A 26,760-nucleotide genomic window follows, 5' to 3' on the forward strand; every position below is an offset into this window, starting at 1 on the left:
CGATGGTATAGAGATGGACGACGAGGAGTGGCAATCAGCGGTCTCCTCCCCCAGGGAGGTAGCCATATCAGCACGGCTCCGCCTTGTTCAGTTGAAAATACTACACAGGGTGTACGTCACTGGCCCTAGACTCATACATATGGGACTTTCCACGGATGGCCTGTGTCGGAGGGGTTGTGGTATGCTTGCTACTTTCCTGCACATCATATGGGAGTGTCCTGGGGTTGCCCGGTATTGGACGCGAGTGCATGGGGTGATGGCGGAAGTGACTGGTGTGGCCTTACCGGCTGAGGCCCGGCGATGCCTCCTCAATGTTTGGTGTCCGAATGATTACAGTGTAGCCCAGACCCGTTGGGTCACCCTGGGTAATATGGTGGCCAAAAGGGACATCGCCCAGAAATGGGGCGCGCCTGCTCCTCCCTCCCTCAGCTTATGGGAAACCAGCATGGACTGGTGCATGCTGCGTGAAAAGACGGTGTACGTGGCCAGGGGCAGGCCTAAAATGTGGAGGTCTGTGTGGGGAGCCTGGAACTCCTACAGAGGTGACATTTGTGACCCCCCAATAGAGACTGACTCTGAAGTCCAACCTTCCCCGTAGAGCCCCTTCCCGCAGTTCCAGATGGGTTATCCTGGAGTGTTACCCCCCAAGTGCCTTATTGTTGTCACTACTATTGCGTGCTGTCATGGGTGTGCGGCCCTCGACCCCCTCCCGCTGCGCAATTCCACTACTTCTGTACTGTCCTCAGCCACTTCTCTTTCTCTTTGACTCCCTTTCGTGCCTAGCGCACGCCCTTTTCTCTTAGCCTATTTGAGGCTTTCCTATTCTTTGGTTTATTTATACTAAGTTTGATGCTATTGAAAATTAAACCTGATTGCTTCTGTGCACAGTATTGTACACGATCTTACCTGCTACCTCAATGCTGCCTGGCCTCCGGGATATAAGGCTGAATAGCGGTGTACTTTTTCTACAAATAAAGGTTTTCCAAAAAAAAAAAAAAAAAAAAAAAGAAAAGACAAGGAAAGCGCTGGACTAGGAGCAACGTGGAACCTAAGCCCTGACCGCCGCAGCCATGACCTTACAAGACTCGGCTTGTAACATCCTTTGAACTGTTAAATCTGCCTTTTGGCCCAAAAGCTTTGTAACTCCACTTGGTGCGAAAGTACTCCTAGTTCACTCATGATTGCTATGAACATTATTTGATAATAGTTGCTGACCTCCTGTGAAAAGGGTTCCATATACTTAAGAAAGCTTTGTCTACTAATGCTAAGTTGCGTTATTATCAGCTACATGTTGATAGCGGTGTGTGACCGGTACACCCACACCCATGAGTGTAACATAGATCTTTACTAAAGTTCTTTAACTAGGTTCCTGTTTGTTCTTGTTGGTTTTTCCTGTTTGATATCCTTGAGTGGGTGATTTTTTTTTTTGTATTTGGGGTGGGGGCCCAGGATTTGGTGATGAATCGTCCTTCGCCTGCGGATGTGGGGTGTTGCTGGGGCAATGGGGAACGGGACCTTGAAACTAACTGGTTATTCCAATTTACCCATAATATATCATCAAGGTGTTGACAACATTGACCTGGAACGTTAAGGGACTGAACTTCCCCTCCAAACATCACAAATTGTGGAAATACATCCTTGATAATGGCCACAATATAATAGCTTTGCAAGAGATGCAACCTTAAAAGAAGTGAAGACCATGGACTATGCAATAAGACATATCCTTTGATATATCAATCATTGGCCCGCACTAAGCATAGTGGGGTAGCCCTTCTCTTTCATTCGCCACTTCAATTACAGCATACCGCTATAAATCAGACAAAGAGAGGGGGATATTGTTGTTGAAAGGGAACATAGCGGGTCTAATGTGAACGATAGCTACCGTCTATGCCACCAATACCACCCAGACTGCCATTCTACAATCCTGCCTCACTCTTCTGGGGGAAGTCGCTGAGGGAGAGATCATCTTATTGGGAGATTTCAACCTGATATGGCACCCTGACCTAGAGAGCATTCATCCGCACCACACTCTCACCGGGAGCTTTTGGAAAGCCCTGGAACAAACATTCTACTCCCCAGACCTCCTTGATGCCTGGAGAACCACCCATCCAAAGACTCGTGATAATACCTTTTTTTCAGACTCGCACCACACCTATTCTCGCTTTGATTATGTCTTTGTACACCAATCCCTAGAACATTCTATCTTACACTCAGCAATCCATCCTATCGCCCTTTCAGACCATGCACCTGTGGCCTCGAAATTGGAGTGGACTTCCCCCAACACCCAAATATCATAGGCGGTTCTTCTCTAGTTCTCTAGTAAGAGACCATCTTTTTCGAGAAGAAATACCTAAGGCTAATAGACATTTTAGTGTGAATGACCCCTGGGATACCGACTTCTCTAATTAGTGGGATGCCTTCAAAGCGGTGGTCAGGGGATAATCCATTTCACTCCTACAGACTCTAACCAAGTAAAAAACCTGGGATAGGTTAGCGCTAGAGAGAGAAATGCAACAAGCAGAACATGCTCACCAAGAAAACCCTTCTCTCCCCTTACAACGGAAAGTGACCGCACTGAAGGGGTAAACTAAATGCAATATATATGAATAGGGCAGAGTTCACTCTGCTGCGTTTAAATTCAGGCCGCCTAGCTCACCAACTGTAGGTTAAACATGAGAAGGAATGCATTGGTCACATTAACTTAGGTGGGAGAGTGGCATCGGTGGAAACTGACAGAGCTGCAGCATTCAGAGATTTCTATAAACAATTGTACACAGCTGTGCCATCTCTTTGCTTCCAATCTTGGAGACGGACAATCCAATAGGACCGGGAAATCATCAAACTGGTTAGCCACAGAGATACAATAGAATACGTTCATGGATTCACTTACTATGTGTTCTGTGTTTCGGACAGATACACATTTTACCGTCAACATTAGTGGACTTTTTGATTTTTTTTTTATATAACCCTGGTGATTGGAAAACTAACTCTGTAACCGGCGGTCATTGTTCTCGGTGTTGCTCACCAGTCAGACCAGGTTCATATGTTTGCATTGTGTCACACTCTTCAATCTTTTTGGTAAGAAAAATTTGGAAGGATCTCCATCTCTGTTGGCACACTACAGAGTATGATCTACTAAATGTCAGAGCTATGGATTACCTCGGGGATTTGCAATTTTTTTCTGCCAAATTCTGGGACCTCAACATAAGTGCCAGGTCTATAGTCATACAGATATCCATTTATGGATAAAGAAAGTGCTATATTTTTTATTGCTTTGAGAAAATAATGTGTCAACCACATAGCACCCAGAGATTTAAATTAAGTCTGAAGTGGGTTCAATCAAGAAGCCTTTAATAATTATGTTTCTATATAAAGTTATCAATGATGGGGCGATTTTAATCTTGACTAAAATGAGGGCATAGGACTGAATGCATGATAAAATGTTCTCTTTTTCAATTTTTTTTAGGACAGACTATATATTAGAATAGTATGAATTTCATCACTGTTCTGTAAATTTCAAATTAAAGACAGACACTAGGTGGAGACAACAAGAATTAATTATTAATGTGCATAGTTTTTAGAATCTTTCGCAGCACAATCAGTAATACCAATCTGTAAAAAATAATGTCCATCAGAAAAGTTGGAAGGGGGGATGGGTCTTTATTCTTCTTAACTGAGTGGATTTAATCTTTATTATTATTAAAACAGCAGATGTAGAATGTTTCCTTACAGATTAACACCATCTTGAACATGAGGAAGAGCCAATACGTTTCACTATTTGTGACTTAATGGCATTCTCAAGGCAAGTGGACTGAGAAAGTGCACAAACACATGAGAAATAATTATTTGCCTAATGTTAGCATCGTTTTAGAAGAATTGGAACCCCATCTTGTTCCTCATGCAAGAGGGTTGTGGGACTGCACTTGTGATTCATCTGATCACTGTCAAATGGAAAAGACAGTTTATACTTCCCCATATTCTTATCCTTACTATAAAGGGACAAGGACTCAGGCTCTTGTGCTGGACCTCAAAGCCCTAGTTGACAGACCACAGCTGGATTGCATGGAAGATAAAATAACTCCCCAAGACTATGGCCTTTCAAAACCCAAATCAACCATCTAACCTTCTATCTTCCCTCTTATGTCACACAAGCTTCAAAATGAAATGGAAGTTGCCCACACAGCAATTTGCAAACTAGACACTTTACTTAGCATGACAAATGTTACCGGTCTAATCAAATGTGATCTTTAAGAAGCGAAGAAAGAAATCAGCATTATTCACATATAGTAACATTACACAATGGACAGTGTCTTGACACCCAGCTGTATGGTGAGGATGGACATCATCCAGCAAGGTATGAGAACGTCCTGTCCTGTAAGAAGTCATTTCCTACTAGGATAGAAAATAACAGTGTAACAAACATGAGAGCAAAACAAACTAAAACTAGGAATTACCGTTTATAGGGTGTGCCAAATAAGCCCGGATGTCACTGCAGTCTTGTAGCAATAATAGATTCAGTAATGGTGTTTCCTAAATGTCGCCAGTATGTTTAGAGCCCTTTAATCAGACAAGGTGGATAAGTGAGTTCACCACTGACTACTGACATTTGTAGAGATCTGCAGGACACATGTAAAAATCTTGGCATGGCCAACACAACTTTCCATCATTTTGAATTTAGTGAACCGAGTAACATTGAAGTGGGTAATGTTAACACCTATTATTTACATCACATAGAAATGGTGAAGTATGAAGTGCTATATAATGGAAAAGAATATACATTCAAAATAAAATATTATATCTTTGGGCGCTAGATCTTGAGAAGCCTTTCAACAGCTGAATGACCTCTCAGATTAAGTACATGTATCAAGTAAATGGAGACCTGGATGCAAAAGAAGGTGAAGATTATCAGATCTCAGTCACAGGTGGCATATTCATGGAATACTCTGTTCAGGGTGAGTTTTTCATTGATTGTGAACTAAAGACACGGATTATCTACAGCCCTTTCAGCAGCAGCTTGATGACTTCTCTAGCTGGCTTTTGGAGAATAGTCTATAGGTACATTAGAACTCCCCGCATTCTAGTGGTTCCTTTACAATGGTGGGGTACTCAATGTTGAGACCCTCTTGGTGGAAGACACTCTTAAACCACAGAGGTTTTCTTAGTGTTAGTAACATGCCCCAAAACAACCCTATATTGATGAACTCTTGATGCTGAAGCCCGCAGGCCAGCTACAAGAAGGTTTGTGCTAAAATGCAAGAGAACACCTGGTGGTATTGAGGGTAGGATGGCAAGGATAGATGGATGATGCGTTGGTCCCTTAGCTTGTGCCGAGTTCTTCCATTGAAGAAGAGTCTGTGGGAGCCCATCAATTATCAAAGCTGATTAAACACTACATACATTGCTTGCTAGCTAGCACTGACCTGTTAAAATTCCTTTCAAGTAAGCAGAGAAACTCTTCTTGCAAGGAAGAATAGAAAGAGACTATTTGACATGAATTCTTGCACACAACAGGAAACCCTGCTATAAAAGAAACCTAATGGCAAGTGAGAAGAAAAATCATGGGGTAAAGCCTAGTAAAAGAAATAACATAAGAAAATAAATAAATAAAAAGTCATTTACTTGACGACATAAAACAAAGCGGTTTAAAAAGACATAATTGTAGTGAAACAAATAAAGAACCTAAGGTTTACTATTTAAGGCCTGGATTCATATTGAAAAAGAATTAATGGACGCTAGCTGCCTCCATACTGCCTGCTGGTATTCTGGAGCAGCGCTATGTATTAAGACCACAGTGTGAAATTCCTACTTATTCAGACTGCTGCCTATTTGGCCATATTTCTTTATATACCGGCGAGTCAAAATGGCTTCCTGGGATGAGTTAACAGTTTAATTTAGCTCTATTGGGATACAAAAGGACATATATTTGGATATGAAGCATTAACATATTTGAAATATTTATTTTTGACAAAAATATTTTTGGGGAATGTTATGGAGGTATTCAGTGATGGAGAACATTAATGAAGATCCAATGATCAAGAACTACCCCTTCAGGGGTGCACTGAATCACAAAACAGGACGATCACGAATGCACCCAGCACAAGTCATGAAATTACCTATAATCAAGCCATGGTATTGACTACAGAAGCAATTGCATTAATGTCATGCAATCCATTACACTGTCCTAAAAGAACCATCACATTCAGATAAAACGTGGAAATACTCCACAGGATTCATGGTCTCGAACGTTATGACACAAAGAACTTATGGATCCCCACGAAAAAGCTCGATCTTTCACCGTGCAGTAACCATGGAATCGCTATAAATAGGAAATGACTCTACTGACTGCACAATAAATCTTATCTCATAGTAGTATAAGGTTTACATAAAAGTTGCCTCACAGATGTATTAAACATTTCTTAGGTTGGGGTAGGACATTTCAATGAACCAATGAATCATTAAACTGTCTTTCTTGTATTGTAAAAGGGAGGCTATAATACCAAAATATATAATTTAAGTTAATGTCATCATTAAAATCTTCAAAACGGTCATGAAGTTTACCCATAATGAAAATGCAAACAATAATTATTACAATTTCCCACTATGAAGATCAATTTGCTCACAAGAGCCAAATATTTCTTATATAAACTACAAATGTTTCCACGTTAGTCCCATGAAATGGTCCCCCGATAGCCATAAAATCACTTTCAGAAACACATTTCTAACCCTTGTACTCCCCCATACTGTTCCATGCCCTGTACTAATTTTTAATGAAAAAGTGCCTCTATAAGAGCCATGTAAACACCCACTATGTACCATGTAATTACAAAGAAACCATTAGAACAACCCCTCACGCCTGCTTTGAGACTGCTTCCTCGAGCTATGCAAGTACTACCAAAAGCCATACAATTGTCCAACATGAACTTCTTTCCACGTAAGTGAGTAATGTAAGGTGTTCTATCGGCACATAGCCTTGGAAAGAGTTTAATGTTTTTATTGGTTTTAATTTTTTTTTATTTTTATTTATAGTATCACAGCAGCAAGATTACATAAATCCATATATAATTCATAAACCATAGATACATAAATGTAAACAGATACACGAAGGCAGCTTAGATCATAATCATGAATCACAATGCAAAGGAAGAGAAAAAAAAAATTAACAAATATTTGACAAAAACTCAATTCCACCATTTAAGATTAAACCTCGTAATAATCACAAAAAGCTCCCCATATATTTAAACCCATCATTCGCTTCCTAGAACCATTAACCGAAAATAAGCCCCATTCCAATTTATATAAATTGTACATTTTTGCTCGCCAGTGCACAAATACCGGCGGCTTTACCTGCAACCATTCCGTTGCAATACACAGGCGAGCTACCGTCATAGAAAAAAAAAACAAATAACGATATTGATATAGTCCATTCGTTGATCTGTTGGTGGTGATCTTCCCCAATAGCATCATAGCAGGAGTAATAATCAGAGGAATGTTAATAACCAAAGACAAAAAATGTTCCATACCTGCAATAAAACTATGCAATTTGTTACATCTAAAAAAAATATGAACACTATCCGCGTTGTCTTCACCACAACAAAAACATTTCCCATCATACCTCCCCCCCCCCCCACCCCCCATTTAGCCATCCGTGCAGGGATATAATATAAATCAAATAAGGTCTTAAAAAATTGAGCTTTCAAATTTGCTGACATTAGTGTTTCTCTAGACATCATAAGAAGATCTTCAATCACAATATCTGTTTCCCCCAACGCTACAGACCATTTAGACCTACATTTTTCAAGATCATCTATCCTATCCACAAGTAGCAATTGGTATAAAGATCCGATTTTAACCTGCCTTCTAACCCCTTCTACCACTGCATTAGATCGCATGTCAACCTTAGTTCGCGCTAAATAGTCTCTAATTTGCAAGAATTTAAAAAAATGAGTTTTGGGAAAGCCAAATAGAGTAGTTAATTCATCAAATGATTTACAGATCCCAGTATCAGAACACAAATCGCCTAAATATCTAACCCCCTTCCTCTTCCAACCTGTTGAGATATTATCACCAAATATTCCTGGTAAGAGCTAACATGCATTAAAAGGAGTATAATATGAGATCTTCCCAATTACATTCGATTTAAAATTCAGTTTCCACACTTTAAATGCGCTAATCAAAACTTAAAGAGTTTACTGTTTTCAATGTAACCAATCAATAGACTTCCTTACAAGGCTGATCGTTGTCCCTGCTGCAGTCGGTTACAATCTTCCTTCAGTGTATGGACTGTATGCCAGGCCTGACCCCAGACCTTCCTCAGCTGCTGATAAGAAAATTGACGCTTAGGATCCTGAACTATCAAAAAGAAAAAGAAACAGAATGATGAAAACCAAACACAAATGTTACAGAACCATAGTACCAGTCACAAACATTGTTACAACTCTAAAAATGAAACAAGCAAAGACAAAAATACCTATCATCAGGGTGACAAGTACAATAATAAATATTAAAAATGACAACTAGCAAATCCAAATATACAGTTGTGGCCACTATACAGCCCACAAATTAGACAAACATACTAAACACCTGTACACCTATCCCAACTTAAGAGAAATCAACTATGCTACTAATATCAAAAGGGCCAACCTCACCCCCAATATCAGAAAAAACATAAGCAAGTCAACATAGGAATATCCAAGATTATTGTCAACAATTGAAATGACGAACAGAAGGAGTCAGGTCCTGAGCGGGACTGAGGGGGGCTGGACCGTAATTTATGAGAGAAGAAACAAAGTGCCCACACCTCTCAGAATAAACAATGATTCAAAAAATTGTACAAGTGTAACTTAATGACACATGTGAAGGTACTTTTATTCATACCCACTACTCATAGTTTTTATATTTTTCAGAAATTTGTTTTGAAAAAGCAAGAAAAAGGTAAACCAACACAAGCAATACAGTGATTATACAAACGATTATAAACAATTATAAACAACAACAATGCATGGAAAACGTGGATACACAGAACAAAAATACTAACAACACATGTAGTAATTCATGGTTACATATAAATGCCTGTTTTGAAACCACCAAAGCGAAGTGAAAGAGCAAGAGCTTGCACAAAGTTCATTGGCATAGGCACATTTAATGTATTGATACGCTCTTGCAAAATGCCGACGCGTTTCGGGTTCGAGCCAAGCGTGTTCGCACCCTCATCAGGGCTTTGTGAGTTGTCTGTGTGAAAAAGAAAAAGTGGAATAAAATTGAAAGCCAGGACTCACATGAATCAATGTAATTCATGAGGTTGTGAAAAAGGAGGGTACCTGTAGTTATCAGGCTCCTATGAACTGATCGATGGACAGGGGGGGGCACCTCAAAGGTTAAATTCTAAAATAAAGGATGAAATCTTTTAGGAATTTAATAAATATACATTCTCATTTTACAACGATAAAGGGGAGGATATTGTGAATGGAAGCCTACCTCTATGTGCACCGCCCGGCGCCTCTTAGAGGGTGGAGAACGAGGTTGTATGTCTTTAGATCCTATCAAATGAAAACAGAGGCTAGTATCGTCATGCAAACCTCAATAGAACAAGTTATTGACATTGTATCGTTGAAAAAAGGGGGGAGCCCCGTACCTTGCGTTTTTTGTTCGATGGAGGGGTTTTCTCTCTAAAATGAATATCGATCTACCTGCAAAATTAGAGCGAACGTCACAAAGGCTGCAAGTTGCGGACACTTGTTAGAAAAAATAATAAGAGCCGGGTGGACAGGGGCCTACCTGGGTTGGCTGCGTGAGTCGTGGCGGCCCAGGAGTCATAAACGGAGTACGTGGATTTAGCTCCGTGTACGCGGCGCGCTGTGAAAAGGGACAAAGGGGGGAAAAATGAATTCAAATACCAGAAGCGGTCGGATTGAAATGCGTGCGGGCCCGATGAAGGAACAGTTTCTTACCTGTCCTCGGACAGTTGGTGTTCAAAATACGAGGCTTCCAAACGAATGCCTGGCGTTACGTGGGGCCATTTTGGATTCACTAAATAGAAGCAGTATGCCATTGAATTTTGGGATATGTAGTCCCAAATAAAAAAATAAAAAAATAAAAAAATCAGCGCGCCTATTCAAATAAATCCAATTTGTGCTTTTGAGGGGAGGTTATCAAAGATGTAAAAAAAGCACCTAATTGGAGGCAAAGACGAGCCAATAATTTGGGGCTCTTTGCGACTTAAATGGGGGGTCCACCTTAAGTGAACAAAAGGAAAAACGCAAGGCAGGGTTAGGCAAAAGACTATTCAGACTTAGGCTATTGTCGAAAACATCAGTCAAATCCTTGATAATTCAGACATGCTGTTGAGACCCGTCAGTGTACTATTAAATTTAAGAATCAAGTATGCTTCCTTTTGAAGTAACACCTTGTCGATGTCTGCCGGGCGCTGTGTTGTACCAATTGTGAACAATACTGACCATTTAAATTCCAGTTCTGTGTGAGATTTATCAATGAAGGGTTCAACCATGGGAGCCGTGAGGACTTTTTTCCTAATCCTGGACCTGTGCTGGCTGATGCGGAGATTGACTTGCTGGTTTGTTTTCCCGATGTAAATCTTGGGGCAGGGACACTGAATGACATATATGACATTTTTGGTTTTACAATTGGAAAAACCGGAATGCTTCCATTTAACCCCCTGATGTTCGAATTCATTTCCTTCTATGGTGCTGGAACACGCTACACAATTGCCATCAATAGGTTTCATATTCCAGCAGGACAGGATATCATGTTTGGATTTAGGCAATGCCACATCTGCTCGGACAATTTGTTGTCCAATGCTTTTGTTTTTCTTATAAGCGAAGATGGGCCGGGGAAAGGGGCATTCTAGGCCATCTAAAAGATGCCAGTTTTTGAGAATTGTTTGTCTCATTTTGTGCGTGTCGGGACCGAATGTGGTCACGCATACCAAGCGGTCCAGTTCTTTCTTTTCTTTTGTTTGCAGCAAGCACTCTCTCGGTGTGAAACGTGCTCGTTTATAGGTATGCCTGAGTAGTTTCTTAGGATAGCCTCTGTGTATCATTTCCTCACAGAAGGTTTCAGCATGGTGGTCAAAATCACTGGTCTCCGTGCAATTCCTGCGTATCCGCAGTAATTGCCCATAAGGGAGATTAGTCTTTAGATTTCTTGGGTGGTGGCTGCTGTGATGCAAAATGGTATTTTTATCAGTTGCCTTCCTGTAAAGGGAGGCCTTCAGGGATCCATCCAAGCATGTGACTTCTATGTCCAGGAAAGTCATTTTGGTTTTACTGGCTTCCATGGAGAATTTTATGTCGCTGTGTCTCATGTTAATCCATTCATGGAAACTACTAAGTTCTGTCTGGCTCCCCTGCCACAGGAGCCAGACGTCATCAATATAACGCCACCACTGAATGATATTGTCACTGAATGGGTTGTTATTGTCGACAAACTTCATTTCATATTGCGCCATGTAGAGCACTGCCATTTCTGGGGCATAAGGACACCCCATGGCAGTGCCCTTCACTTGCATGAAGAACTGATCATCAAATACAAAGTAGTTCTTCTTGAGGGCAATTTCTGCCAATTTCAGGATGAAATTTGTAGGCACCCAATGTGGACGCTCTCGCATCTCAAGATACAGCTCAATGACTTCAAGAGCCTCTTCTTGAGGGATCTGTGTATACAAGGACGTAACGTCCATTGTAACCATCATTTGTGTACAGGGATCAAAGGGAGTACCTTCTACTGAGGTAATTGAAATTTTTATGGTCAAGTATGTCCCCTATCGTGAACCCCAACGGCTCCATGTACGTGCTTCAAGTACATGTAATTTCCCTCCATGACCGAATATGAAGACGCAAATACATTTGCGTCCAACGTTAACATGTCCTCTTTCAGATCCACCATGAATGGATCGATAATTCAGTTCCTAACCATACCATGCCAACGTCTTTACATGGTACACTTTTACGTTTTTCCTGGCTCTGCCGAGCTAGGCCCTGATTTCTGTCTCCGAGCCCTTTCTGCCTCCTGCCTCTGAAAGCTGCAGCATGGACATGTATCCCTGACCTCTGCCTTACTTCCTGCCAAGCGAAGCGGTGCCTGGCTCAACCTGGCCTGCCTGCCAAGATCCTGTTTTGCCTTCAAGTTATCTGTCCAGCCTCCTCGAAAATACATTCCTGTCTAGTGATTTAGGTAAACATCTCCCCGGCTGCAATGCAAAGAGCAAGCTTTCCTGTCTCCATGCAAGTAATTTACAGTTCCCGTTGCCATAGTAGGCCCATGGCCCCTGCACGTAGACACGTAGGTACATATGCACGCACTAGCATTCAGTATAGACTAGCCTCTGCCCGAGAGACCTTTTACTCCAGATAATACATCCTCCAAACATAAGATATCAGATATGTTATAGGTCCAGGTCGTTCTGACATCCCAGACTTCTGTCTCCTCTACTGGTGTTAAAGTTCTCCCCAGTTACACATCTATGTCACGTCATGCTAGTTGCGCGCGCATCCGCACTTTCTGCTGATCCTGCAACTTTCTCTATGCACCCACCCACATGTGACGTTTCTCTGACATGTACAGTGCACGCCTCCGTGTACGCCTATTACACGCCTTCTTTCACGCCTCCTGTTACGCACATGTGTTCTTATCTTCTCTTTTTCACCTGTTACGCCTACTGTATTGGATTCAATTATGTTACTTTACTATATATAATGTGTAATGTTAATAAAACGTTGACTGTCCCTTCCCGAACCCTAGTGGTGACGGAACATGATCTCCAACCTCGAGGTTTTTCCATTAAAACCCGTAAGACTCAGATACCACGGACTCTGCCTCTCATTTTTATGAGCTGTCTTTTAATGATAATTATACGGAAAAATGATTAGGTAAAACTATTTACCACATAATTTGGCGCCCGAATAGGGACACCTCCCCCACCCCACGCGCGGAGATGCGTCGCAGGCCTTGCCCCCTGCCACAGCCGTGACGGACATCCATGCGCATCTGCAGGTTTTCCTGTATCTCCCTCAGGCCTACGGAGGTGACGGAGACTGCGGTCGACATCCAGACGAGGCGGTGAGGAGTGCGGAGGATCCCGACCAGAGCCCAGCCGAAAGTAGCAGTGTCCGAGGTATCCAGAGGCCCACCTGTGTCGAGGCGCATGCGTAGTAGCAGTACCAGTAGATGTCCAGTCCAGTCTGAAGGTCTCAGACTTCCAGTTCAAGTTCAAGTATTGCTCCCGGTGAGTACCGTTGCTAGGGACGCATCTAGACGGGTGCATTAGTTTGTGTCCGGTCAAGACAGGTCTGGGTACACAGTCCTGGTCCGTACGTGTTCACTTAGGTGAGCGCGGTATGACGTGTCTCTTTATGGGACCGGTCTGTACTGTTTAGCAGTGCATCTAGTAATCCAGTGATTCAGTGATTCAAGCCTTCAAGTATTATTTCTCGTGATTACAAGCATTGTGTTTTATGTACTAGACAGTATCTATTTGAAATGTTTTAATGTGTTTCATGTCGTGGTATGAATGACTGTTCGCTTTCCATTACTGTGTTTATTGTGTTCGAGCAAAAGTAGAAATGCCGTTATTTTCCAAATTACGTCAGATAGGGACTAGGAAAGGGATACTCGAAGAAGCAGTTCCTGTTCCGCCTAGGGACACTCCAGGGTATTTTATGTACCACAAGCACGGCTTAGACGCTGTGTTGTATTTAGATCTGTGGGTAGACTATACTAAGAATCTCGAAGAAAAGTTTAGATGGCCTGTCTCAGGGACATGGGATTCCGAGTGCATCATGAGAGTAGAAGAAGCATTATGGAAAAAGAAAGCCAGACAATCTCAGAAAGATGCCATAGAATTCTGGCGTAAAGAATCGCATAGAAGAACAGAAAAAGCACTCAGAAAAGCAGATAGAAGTAGAGAAGAATCCGAAAAAGCCAAGGAAAAGGAGTTACTAGAAGAAGGAGAGCAGGTCAGATCAGAACAATTGGACCGCCAAAGAAATGCACTTATTACAGGCATGTATCCAGTTCTTGCCGAGGGCCTGCCTAAGGCGACCCCGGAAGTACCCAGTAACTTGCCACCACCATTGGTTCCGACTAAAGTACGTCACCATAAGACCGCAGCAGATATTTTCCTTTCTTCCTATTTAGATGATGTAGCTCCCGCATATACCAATGTACCCGTACATCCTGCTAATAATAATCTGCCACAGCAGATTCCTGCTGATCGAGCCGTGACCCCTCCACGTCCAGGATTACTTCCTGCACCTGTTGACGTTTCCCCTTCTGCTGCTGCCACTGGTCCCCCTACTTCTGGTCCTCTTAACCCTTTTGGTACAGGTACGACTCAGTCGTCCCCGTTAAATGTACCTCTCCCACACGCAATGACGTCAAGTCATGCTCATGCTTCCGCTTCGGGAGGTGCCGTAGGAGGCCACCACCAAACCCCGCCACCAGTACATCGACTGACAATGAGAGAATTGGCATTACAGCGTACCCCGAAAGCTACCCCTGCAGAAAAGCTTAAAGAATATCTTACAGATTGTAGATATGATCCCGTGCCAGGCAAGCAAGGGGCCATGATGTTAGCCTTGTTACGTGTAAGACGTGCTGCAGATTATTTGATTACACTACCAGGAATGTTAGACTATCTAGACAGAATATATCATTTTATTCAGACTGGAGAAAGTCCTGAATGTGTTCGTGAAGCCATGGCACATCAGAAAACTGAGACGCAAGGGTTAATATCACGTTTCTTGATAAATTGTTTGATAAGAGAACGAGATAGACCAGGTTTTGTACAAGAAGAGATGGATGTATTGACTAAATGGAGTCAGAATATTGCAGATTGTAAGCATGAAAGGCAGAATTGCATAGATAGCATGTCTAGGAAAATCCGTAAAGAAATAGTAGCCATACATACCCGACAGAATGCCGATAGGGCAGTAGAGTCAGACGATAAAGACTCCTCAGAGGAGGAAGATCTAGAAAACCCAGCAGCGACTCAAGAGACGATAGCGTATGTAGGTAGAGCGAAACTCCCTAAACAGTATCCTTTAAGTAATCCTTTCGACAAACCCATTCGTCCAGAAAGCAAGATACGATACCTTTCCCCGATACCAGAGCGATGTTCTCTTGAACATATATTCCAAGTTACTGATAAAATCCTGAAAGAAAGAATAGGTTATCATGAACTCACTACCTTACGTGATCAGGAACTAGCCCGGTCAGCAGTCCAATGGGCCGGGGATGACAATATATATAAAGATGATCTAGTAGTGCAAACGTTTTTAAGTCTTACTCCAGAAGAACAGCGATTAGCTGGTATATACATGACCCAACATCTCATTATCCAGTATGAAAACCAACAGTCTGATCCAGGTCCACTGTATAATTTATTGCAAGACTTACTCCTGAGAAGATGGAGAGGCCTAGGTACCGATTTGATTGATATCATTCTGGAACAACGTCACAAATATAGTACGTTCCTGACTCCACGTCTTGTTTCCGTTCCACCCCCAGTACGACAACCCTATCACCTAGACAGACAGAATCCCTTACGAGAAGTACATCCAATCAGGAAGCCAGATGATACGCTTGAACGTGTGTTTGTATACACTCCTTTGACTAAAATGGAATTATTGGAAATGAAGAAAATTGTACCTTGTCACGATAAAGACCCTGCAGGGTTCCACCGTGAATTAAAAGACATGTTACTGATGGGTGATTACACATATACGGACATTCTTAAAATGTTAAAAGTATTGTTGCCAGCAGGGATTTACGAGAAATTGAAAGAGAAGGATTGGGAGGTGGGAGATAAAAAGATTAAGTGGACCGAATTAGAAGATGAAGAAAAAGGACGTACCCCAGGTTTAGGTCTTGGGGACAAAACTCAAGCATTACCAGGATTGTTAGTACAGGTTTTGCCTAGATTATTGACAATTAAAAAGGAAGATTGGGATGCAATTTCAGCCTGCAAGCAGAAACCAGACGAAGACACTAGTGATTTCTATTCTAGATTCGAGAAATGTTTTATTATTAATAGTGGCCTGAAAACAAGTAGCGAGTCGTATCCACATCTTTTTGTAACTAAATTAGTTGAGAATTCCTTACCTCAGGTTAAGAACAGAGTATTGAAAGTCGAAAGTACATGGCAAGCAAATACACCTTCCCAAATGTTACAGATGTTACAGTACCACCAGAATAGGATCAGAGAGGAACATGATCATGAACAGAGACGCATGAAAGATACGAAAATGAAAGTATTAGTTGCCCAATCTGTTCCGCCAGATGGTCAGAAGAGAGGTAACATGCAGAACACCCAGACTAGTCGTCCTACAGGTCCTGTTAAAGGAAATTGCAATTATTGCAAACAGCCAGGTCATTTTATTAGTGATTGTGCCGTTCTGAAACACAATATTGCTACAGGCAAAACGAAAGAAAGACCACGTCAGCCTAGGCCAGAATACGTTCAACAGAATCCGCAACCTGCTCCACAACATGTTCAGCAACAGACCGTAGCGGTACCCCAGCCTCAGCCCATTGCCGCAACACAACACGTTACACAACAGATGTACCAGTATGCACAGTCAGAGTATCCGGATTACCAACAGTATTCATGAAATAGCCTAGAGAGGGAAGTAGGTTTGCCTCTCATCGAGATTCCTGTAGATCAAGAGGGTCCTTATGTACATAGTCAGGTATTAGGAAAAGACAGAAAATTTTTGATTGACACAGGGGCAAGCAGAACTACCATTAGTCATGACGAGGTTCCAGGGGCACCCCTCTCAGGCTCACAGAATGTTTCCCTTGGATTTTCAGGAAAACCTATTGTTAATGAAGTATCGAAACCAGTTCCCCTTGCAGTTGGTCCATTGTCACGTACTACAGATTTATTGCTTACGAAGTCATGTCCAGAAAACCTGTTAGGTATTAGGTATTAAAACACTGATGGCTCTAGGAGCAGTAATATGTTGTTCTCCGGAAGGAGTGAGATTGTTTTTGCGTGACTTTAAGGGTCACTATGTGTTGAGAGACTTTGATCCCCGATTACAGAATGTACCACAGCATTTATGGGCACAAGGCCCTACTGATGTAGGTTGTATGCATATCACACCATATCGTGTTACACTCAAGCCAGGAGTTGTTCTGCCCAGAATGCGACAATACAAATTGCCACCTGAGGCTGTAGCAGCCTTATTGAAAATCATAGACGAGCTTATTGCTCAAGGAGTGGTTGTAGAAACTGACTCCAATATTTGTAATTCTCCAATCATTCCGATTCTTAAACGTACTGATCCAAATGCACCTCCTGTATATCGTCTAGTGATTGACCTCAGAGAGCTTAACAAGTGTATCATACCTCAGTTTCCAGTGGTCCCAGATATTTCATCCCTATTGACAGCTATTGATCCTGAAGCGGTGTTCTTTACTGTAATCGATCTCAAGAATGCCTTCTTTAGTGTTCCCATAGATCCGGAAAGCCAGTACCTTTTCGGATTCAGTTTAAATGGCCGAAGCTTTAAATTTGCACGTGCACCTCAAGGGTTCACGGAAAGTCCAAGTATCTATAGCCAAGCATTAAAAAGACAACTTGACAGTATCCACATGCCTGCTAACACTGCCCTACTTCAGTATGTCGATGATCTATTGATCACCGCCCGAAGTGAGCAAGAATGTGAACATGCATCTCTGACAGTCCTGTATTTTCTGGCCGACAAGGGACACAAAGTGTCTCCTTCGAAGCTGCAATTCTGTGTTCAGCAAGTTGTGTACCTTGGTCACTTGCTGTCCAAGAGGGGGAGACAGCTTACACCTGACCGCATCCAGTTAATTGTACATATGCCACAACCCAAGACACAAAAAGAAGTACGGGCCTTTATAGCCCTCACCTCTTACTGCAGACAATGGATCCCTCAGTACGCATATCTAGCCAAGCCCCTTATACAGTTGACAACCCAGGAGGCAGCGTCATCGACCGTCCTCCCTTGGACTCAGGAACATACACAAGCTTTTGACGACTTGAAGAAAGCCCTATGTCAAGCACCTGTTTTAGCGACACCATGTTACAGCAAGCCTTTTACACTTTTTGTCACAGAACGCCAAGGTACTGCATTGTCAGTACTCACCCAAGATCAAGCAGGTTCACACAAACCATGTGCTTATTTTTCCAGTACATTAGATCCGGTAGCCCAGGCTCTGCCTGCGTGCTTGAAATCAGTTGCAGCAACAGCTCTAGCAATTAGACAAAGCGATTCCATAGTATTAGGTCACCAATTGACAGTACAGGTTCCACATTCCGTGGAAGTTCTTTTAAACCGTACACAGACTCAGCACTTGACTATAGCACGACTGACAGGTTATGAATTGACATTATTCCAGCCACACATAGAAATCAGGCGTTGCAATACACTGAATCCTGCTACACTTTTACCGTTAAGTACAACAGACCCTATGGCACATGACTGTGTGGAAGTCATTAACACTATGACAAAGCCCAGACAAGACTTGACAGATATCGCATTACCAGATCCAGACCTGACACTTTATGTGGATGGTTCATGCATGAGAACAAGTACAGGAGAGTTAGTGGCCGCGTACGCAGTGACCACTGAAACTGAAGTCATAGAAACACATCGAATTGACACTCTGTCTGCCCAAGCAGCAGAGCTTATTGCTCTGACCCAAGCTTGTATTCGAGCCAAGAACAAGAAAGTTAACATATACACAGATTCCCGTTATGCATTCGGAGTTGTACACGACTTCGGAGTCCTTTGGCAAGAAAGAGGTTTCTTAACTTCACACGGGGCCAAGATACAGCACGGTCCCCTCATTCAAGCTCTGTTAGAAGCAATACATTTGCCTACGACAATAGCCATCATGAAGTGTAAAGCACATACGAAAGTCACAGACATCATTTCCCAGGGTAACGACCTGGCAGATCGAACAGCCAAACATACAGCTCAGACTCATACTCATACAACTGATATGACAAAGGCAGTAGTTCCAACACATTGCATGACAGTTAGGGATCCCGCCCTAGATGTAATTGACATACAGACACATGCTACCCCAGACGAAATCAAGAAATGGACAGAACTAGGAGGGATCCAGACAGAACAGGGATGGATGACGAAGGGAAAAGCCACATGGTTTCTCCCCGACTCGATGGTTCAAGTTATCATTAACACAGCACATAGTCCTGCACATCTAGGAGAAAAGGCCATGTTAGACAGTATCCAAAACCTTTGGTTCAACAAGCATTTACGAGCAGCAGCGAAACAGAAAGTGCGTACTTGCATGATCTGTTGTCAGTTCAACCCAGGTAAAGGCATTCCCGTAGAGCAAGGTGGATTTCATCCTCCTGATCACCCTTTTGAAGTCCTCCAGATGGATTATATCCAGATGGACAGATGCCGAGGATTCAAGTATGTCCTCGTCGTTGTATGTGCACTTTCCCGATGGACAGAAGCATATCAAATCCCAGATTACACTGCCCCGACCACTGCCAAGCAGTTGGTTCGTGAATTTTTCCCGAGGTTTGGTTTGCCTCGTGTCGTGTATTCAGATAACGGACAGCCATTCTCGTCCGAGCTCATGAAGCAGGTTTCCCTTCTGTTAGGTTATCAATGGAAGTTCCACTGTGTTCGGCATCCCGAAGCAGCTGGATTAGTAGAGAGACACAATCAGACTCTGAAAACACGTCTTGCCAAGGTCTGTGCAGAAAAAGGGGTAGACTGGATAGTAGCCCTTCCAGTTGCTCTCTTCTATATGCGAATGGTAGCCCATTCTAGGACAGGGCTATCCCCGTATGAGGTGGTTTTTGGCCGGCCACCGAATATGTGGGGGACGCTTCTGCCCCGTAAATTGACCGATGTTGACAGTAATATGCTGACAGATTACCTTGCTTCCTTGATGTCTGCACTACAATCATGTCGTTCACAGGTCGCAGCAGCCTTTCCGGACAACACCCAAGTAAAGCCACATGAAGTCCGGCCAGGAGATTTGGTTCTCGTGAGGAATTTCGATCGGAAGAGTCCGCTGGAGCCCCGCTGGAAGGAGCCGAAGCTTGATTTGTTAACTACAAGGACTGCAGTCAAACTAGAGGGCCGTAAAGGCTGGCTCCACTCGAGCCACGTGAAAATATTCCATGGACTTCCGCCAAAAACTGATTCCCAGGACTCTCACATTCCAGACAGTGATACTAAACTCCCCCTGGTAGAGAAAACTCCGTCCCAGGAGTACCGATTAAAGTTGAGGTCTAGTAAGTCAGACAGTTTAATTGTTTAAGTCCCCCCCTGGGTGAAGCGGTTAGACAGGTTCCTGACATGTACAAGCTAGACCCCCATAGTGAGAGAGATAGACAGGAGATCAAGAAACAGAAATATTGCAAGAATCTCCGAAGTAGATGTATTGTTACCTTAATTGTCATGTTTATTCTGAGTCTTACGATTATATGCCTAAGCTATGTTTTACATGTATATCTTCCTATACAAGCACATTCTTCTTTCAATGACTCCGCAGACCACACCTTTAGTGATCTGCCCCCGCATGAACTCTCATATCGACTTGCACTGCGTAACAATTCATTCATCCGTATGTTGCATCATTCCCATCAGACCAGCAATGCTACTAATTGCTGGGTATGTGGCCGACTCCCTCCCTACCAGAAAATGACGGGAGCCTTGCCTCTTTTTCCTTACCCGTTTACACATAATGGTTCATGTGGTGCATGGTTTACATTAATGTCCTCATTAGATAGTAAGTCCCAAGTTTCCCAAGGTAATTGGATATGGGGAGACCTGAATACCGTTATGCATAAGGTATGTTTCCCTGACAAGGAGGGTCTTCCCCAGATGATAGGTACCGATCTAGAAAATGAAGTGTATGGATTAGGTAATTTTACACTTAACCTCATGATTTTGAATGTTCAGTCAGAAACTAGTTCGAACTTACCCTCAATCTCAGTTTTACTGGTGAAGGGTGACCTATGCGTTAGAAAGAATGGTTCAGTACACCTAGGACACAGCGATTGTAATACAGTTATTAAATTCAGTGATAAGGGCAAGTCTACATTCAAAGCTTCCCGACATTCCTATTTCATTTGTGGCCATACAGCTTATATAAGTTTACCTCCAGACTGGGATGGTACTTGTTACATTGCATTCTTACTGCCACCTGTTTTTCTAGCCCCACCTGACTACCATAGAAATTCACACCTCGTTCATATAAGACCTAAGAGAGATCTCCCGATTGTCGATTACACTGAGACGACATGGGAACAATACACAGATTTCAATAAAGGATTCTTCCCTTATTTAGGCACTGTCTCTAATAGTAAACTGATACGTAGATTGACCAGAACCCTTGAAGCAGTAATAAATGAAACTACTTTTGCCTTAGGTAACTTAACGGACGAACAGTCTGCTATGAGACTTGTCGTTCTTCAAAATCGACTCGTCCTTGACGTCATCTTGGCAGATAGGGGCGGGGCTTGTAGAGTCATCGGATCAAGCTGCTGTGTTTTCATTCCAAATAACGCACCGTCAGTATATAGAGCCATAACTCGGCTCCACAAGATTGCAAGTCAGATACACCAGAATCCAGGCACCTGGACCTGGTCCGGTTGGCTCTGGAGCGTGTTATCAGCCTGGGGATGGAAAGTCCTATCCTTCCTTGGAATAGCCCTACTCATAGTATTCAGTTGTTGCCTATGTCTACAATGTGGGCCGGCGATTTGTGGTCTGTGTGCCACATCATGTATTCCCCATCCAAGCCCACGTTCCAAATCCCGAATGAAAAAAGATGAGCAAATGATGTTATATGAACAGATAGATGGACTCATGAAGATTGACATATCCTGAAGGGTCCGTAGGGGACAAGGAGGGAATGAGGTAATTGAAATTTTTATGGTCAAGTATGTCCCCTATCGTGAACCCCAACGGCTCCATGTACGTGCTTCAAGTACATGTAATTTCCCTCCATGACCGAATATGAAGACGCAAATACATTTGCCTCCAACGTTAACATGTCCTCTTTCAGATCCACCATGAATGGATCGATAATTCAGTTCCTAACCATACCATGCCAACGTCTTTACATGGTACACTTTTACGTTTTTCCTGGCTCTGCCGAGCTAGGCCCTGATTTCTGTCTCCGAGCCCTTTCTGCCTCCTGCCTCTGAAAGCTGCAGCATGGACATGTATCCCTGACCTCTGCCTTACTTCCTGCCAAGCGAAGCGGTGCCTGGCTCAACCTGGCCTGCCTGCCAAGATCGTGTTTTGCCTTCAAGTTATCTGTCCAGCCTCCTCGAAAATACATTCCTGTCTAGTGATTTAGGTAAACATCTCCCCGGCTGCAGAGCAAAGAGCAAGCTTTCCTGTCTCCATGCAAGTAATTTACAGTTCCCGTTGCCATAGTAGGCCCATGGCCCCTGCACGTAGACACGTAGGTACATATGCACGCACTAGCATTCAGTATAGACTAGCCTCTGCCCGAGAGACCTTTTACTCCAGATAATACATCCTCCAAACATAAGATATCAGATATGTTATAGGTCCAGGTCGTTCTGACATCCCAGACTTCTGTCTCCTCTACTGGTGTTAAAGTTCTCCCCAGTTACACATCTATGTCACGTCATGCTAGTTGCGCGCGCATCCGCACTTTCTGCTGATCCTGCAACTTTCTCTATGCACCCACCCACATGTGACGTTTCTCTGACATGTACAGTGCACGCCTCCGTGTACGCCTATTACACGCCTTCTTTCACGCCTCCTGTTACGCACATGTGTTCTTATCTTCTCTTTTTCACCTGTTACGCCTACTGTATTGGATTCAATTATGTTACTTTACTATATATAATGTGTAATGTTAATAAAACGTTGACTGTCCCTTCCCGAACCCTAGTGGTGACGGAACATGATCTCCAACCTCGAGGTTTTTCCATTAAAACCCGTAAGACTCAGATACCACGGACTCTGCCTCTCATTTTTATGAGCTGTCTTTTAATGATAATTATACGGAAAAATGATTAGGTAAAACTATTTACCACACTACCTTAGTCAGAAAGTCGGTGGTATCTCTCAAGTACGACTTTACATTTTTAATGAAAGGTTTCAGGAAAAAATCTACATATTTAGATATGGGTTCTAGACAGGAGACAGGAGTCAACACCAGATACTATGGGCCTTCCGGGGGTGGTACCGTAAATTGCAAGAAGACCCGACAAAATATATACAAGGCCTCATCTCACAGATACTCACTGAGGGCCACGAACAAGGATTCCTCGGACCCAAGGAATTTGACTACCTTAATCAAAAGTTCCCACGCACTCCAATTCTATATCTTTTACCAAAGATTCAGAAGAACTTGGCTGACCCCCCCGGAAGGCCCATAGTATCTGGTGTTGACTCCTGTCTAGAAGCCATATCTAAATATGTAGATTTTTTCCTGAAACCTTTCATTAAAAATGTAAAGTCATACTTGAGAGATACCACCGACTTTCTGACTAAGGTAGAAGGTACTCCCTTTGATCCCTGTACACAAATGATGGTTACAATGGACGTTACGTCCTTGTATACACAGATCCCTCAAGAAGAGGCTCTTGAAGTCTTTGAGCTGTATCTTGAGATGCGAGAGCGTCCACATCAGGTGCCTACAAATTTCATCCTGAAATTGGCAGAAATTGCCCTCAAGAAGAACTACTTTGTATTTGATGATCAGTTCTTCATGCAAGTGAAGGGCACTGCCATGGGGTGTCCTTATGCCCCAGAAATGGCAGTGCTCTACATGGCGCAATATGAAATGAAGTTTGTCGACAATAACAACCCATTCAGTGACAATATCATTCAGTGGTGGCGTTATATTGATGACGTCTGGCTCCTGTGGCAGGGGAGCCAGACAGAACTTAGTAGTTTCCATGAATGGATTAACATGAGACACAGCGACATAAAATTCTCCATGGAAGCCAGTAAAACCAAAATGACTTTCCTGGACATAGAAGTCACATGCTTGGATGGATCCCTGAAGGCCTCCCTTTACAGGAAGGCAACTGATAAAAATACCATTTTGCATCACAGCAGCCACCACCCAAGAAATCTAAAGACTAATCTCCCTTATGGGCAATTACTGCGGATACGCAGGAATTGCACGGAGACCAGTGATTTTGACCACCATGCTGAAACCTTCTGTGAGGAAATGATACACAGAGGCTATCCTAAGAAACTACTCAGGCATTCCTATAAACGAGCACGTTTCACACCGAGAGAGTGCTTGCTGCAAACAAAAGAAAAGAAAGAACTGGACCGCTTGGTATGCGTGACCACATTCATCAGCCAGCACAGGTCCAGGATTAGGAAAAAAGTCCTCACGGCTCCCATGGTTGAACACTTCATTGATAAATCTCACACAGAACTGGAATTTAAATGGTCAGTATTGTTCACAATTAGTACAACACAGCGCCCGGCAGACATCGACAAGGTGTTACTTCAAAAGGAAGCATACTTGATTCTTAAATTTAATAGTACACTGACGGGTCTCAACAGCATGTCTGAATTATCAAGGATTTGACTGATGTTTTCGACAATAGCCTAAGTCTGAATAGTCTTTTGCCCAACCCTGCCTTGCGTTTTTCCTTTTGTTCACTTAAGGTGGACCCCCCATTTAAGTCGCAAAGAGCCCCAAATTATTGGCTCGTCTTTGCCTTCCAATTAGGTGCTTTTTTTACATCTTTGATAACCTCCCCTCAAAAGCACAAATTGGATTTATTTGAATAGGCGCGCTGATTTTTTTATTTTTTTATTTGGGACTACATATCCCAAAATTCAATGGGATACTGCTTCTATTTAGTGAATCCAAAATGGCCCCACGTAACGCCAGGCATTCGTTTGGAAGCCTCGTATTTTGAACACCAACTGTCCGAGGACAGGTAAGAAACTGTTCCTTCATCGGGCCCGCACGCATTTCAATCCGACCGCTTCTGGTATTTGAATTCATTTTTCCCCCCTTTGTCCCTTTTCACAGCGCGCCGCGTACACGGAGCTAAATCCACGTACTCCGTTTATGGCTCCTGGGCCGCCACGACTCACGCAGCCAACCCAGGTAGGCCCCTGTCCACCCGGCTCTTATTATTTTTTCTAACAAGTGTCCGCAACTTGCAGCCTTTGTGACGTTCGCTCTAATTTTGCAGGTAGATCGATATTCATTTTAGAGAGAAAACCCCTCCATCGAACAAAAAACGCAAGGTACGGGGCTCCCCCCTTTTTTCAATGATACAATGTCAATAACTTGTTCTATTGAGGTTTGCATGACGATACTAGCCTCTGTTTTCATTTGATAGGATCTAAAGACATACAACCTCGTTCTCCACCCTCTAAGAGGCGCCGGACGGTGCACATAGAGGTAGGCTTCCATTCACAATATCCTCCCCTTTATCGTTGTAAAATGAGAATGTATATTTATTAAATTCCTAAAACAATTCATCCTTTATTTTAGAATTTAACCTTTGAGGTGCCGCCCCCTGTCCATCGATCAGTTCATAGGAGCCTGATAACTACAGGTACCCTCCTTTTTCACAACCTCATGAATTACATTGATTCATGTGAGTCCTGGCTTTCAATTTTATTCCACTTTTTCTTTTTCACACAGACAACTCATAAAGCCCTGATGAGGGTTCGAACACGATTGGCTCGAACCCGAAACGCGTCGGCATTTTGCAAGAGCGTATCAATACATTAAATGTGCCTATGCCAATGAGCTTTGTGCAAGCTCTTGCTCTTTCACTTCGCTTTGGTAGTTTCAAAACAGGCATTTATATGTAACCATGAATTACTAAATGTGTCGTTAGTATTTTTGTTCTGTGTATCCACGTTTTCCATGCATTGTTGTGGTTTATAATTGTTTATAATCGTTTGTATAATCACTGTATTGCTTGTGTTGGTTTACCTTTTTCTTGCTTTTTCAAAACAAATTTCTGAAAAATATAAAAACTATGAGTAGTGGGTATAAATAAAAGTACCTTCACATGTGTCATTAAGTTACACTTGTACAATTTTTTGAATCATTGTTTATTCTGAGAGGTGTGGGCACTTTGTTTCTTCTCTCAACAATTGAAATGAAACAAAATAGTTGAGACAACACAACCTTACCCAACCACAAACATTTGAGACAAACCCAGCTGCCAACAAATGCTAGTGCAACCTAATCACTGTGAATCTCGAGATAAGCTCAACAATACTTCACAACTGTCTAAAGAGTAGAGACAAATTATCCTCTTCTACCACCTCACTCAACAACTCCTTCACATTTCACCTAACCTTCAGAAAACTTGATTTTCATAAATTCTTCATTAGTAAACTCTCAAAACTCCATTCTATTGTGCCTTTCTCCCACTCTATGAACCTCTTTCTTTGAGACCTGATTAACCTAATATTCAATTAAAGCTCGACTAACACTACAGAGAACACATGCCACCAAATTCAAAGACACCTAATCAAGTTCAGCCTTGGTTCATCATACATACTAGGCCACACAGCAATCTAAATAGGATGCTCTGACACAACACCACATAATGTACCATCTACCAACCTCAGTATGCACATCGTAGCAAACACAGACCTCCAAAAGGTTTGTATTTGATTTAAAACGTTCCAGCTGGGTTCAAGTCATATAAACATGCAACACCAACCACATCGTAGACAATAACACTAGGGTAGATAGTCTCAACCAAATGCTATAACACTGCTGACTACACACCGCTCC

The 26,760-nt window shown here is 42.6% G+C and overlaps 1 protein-coding gene across 1 annotated transcript in view; it reads right to left on the reverse strand.

Annotated features, from left to right (window-relative positions):
* IKBKB (inhibitor of nuclear factor kappa B kinase subunit beta) overlaps positions 1–26,760 on the reverse strand; it is a 616,380-nt gene that overhangs the window by 133,745 nt on the left and 455,875 nt on the right. The window contains exon 13 of the mRNA XM_086943580.1: positions 8,226–8,349. Within this exon, the coding sequence (XP_086799706.1) occupies positions 8,226–8,349 (124 nt within the window). The remainder of the gene's footprint in view (positions 1–8,225; positions 8,350–26,760) is intronic.

Source organism: Lissotriton vulgaris, chromosome 11 (genome assembly GCF_964263255.1).
Source record: "Lissotriton vulgaris chromosome 11, aLisVul1.2, whole genome shotgun sequence".
NCBI classification, from domain to species: Eukaryota; Metazoa; Chordata; class Amphibia; order Caudata; family Salamandridae; genus Lissotriton; species Lissotriton vulgaris.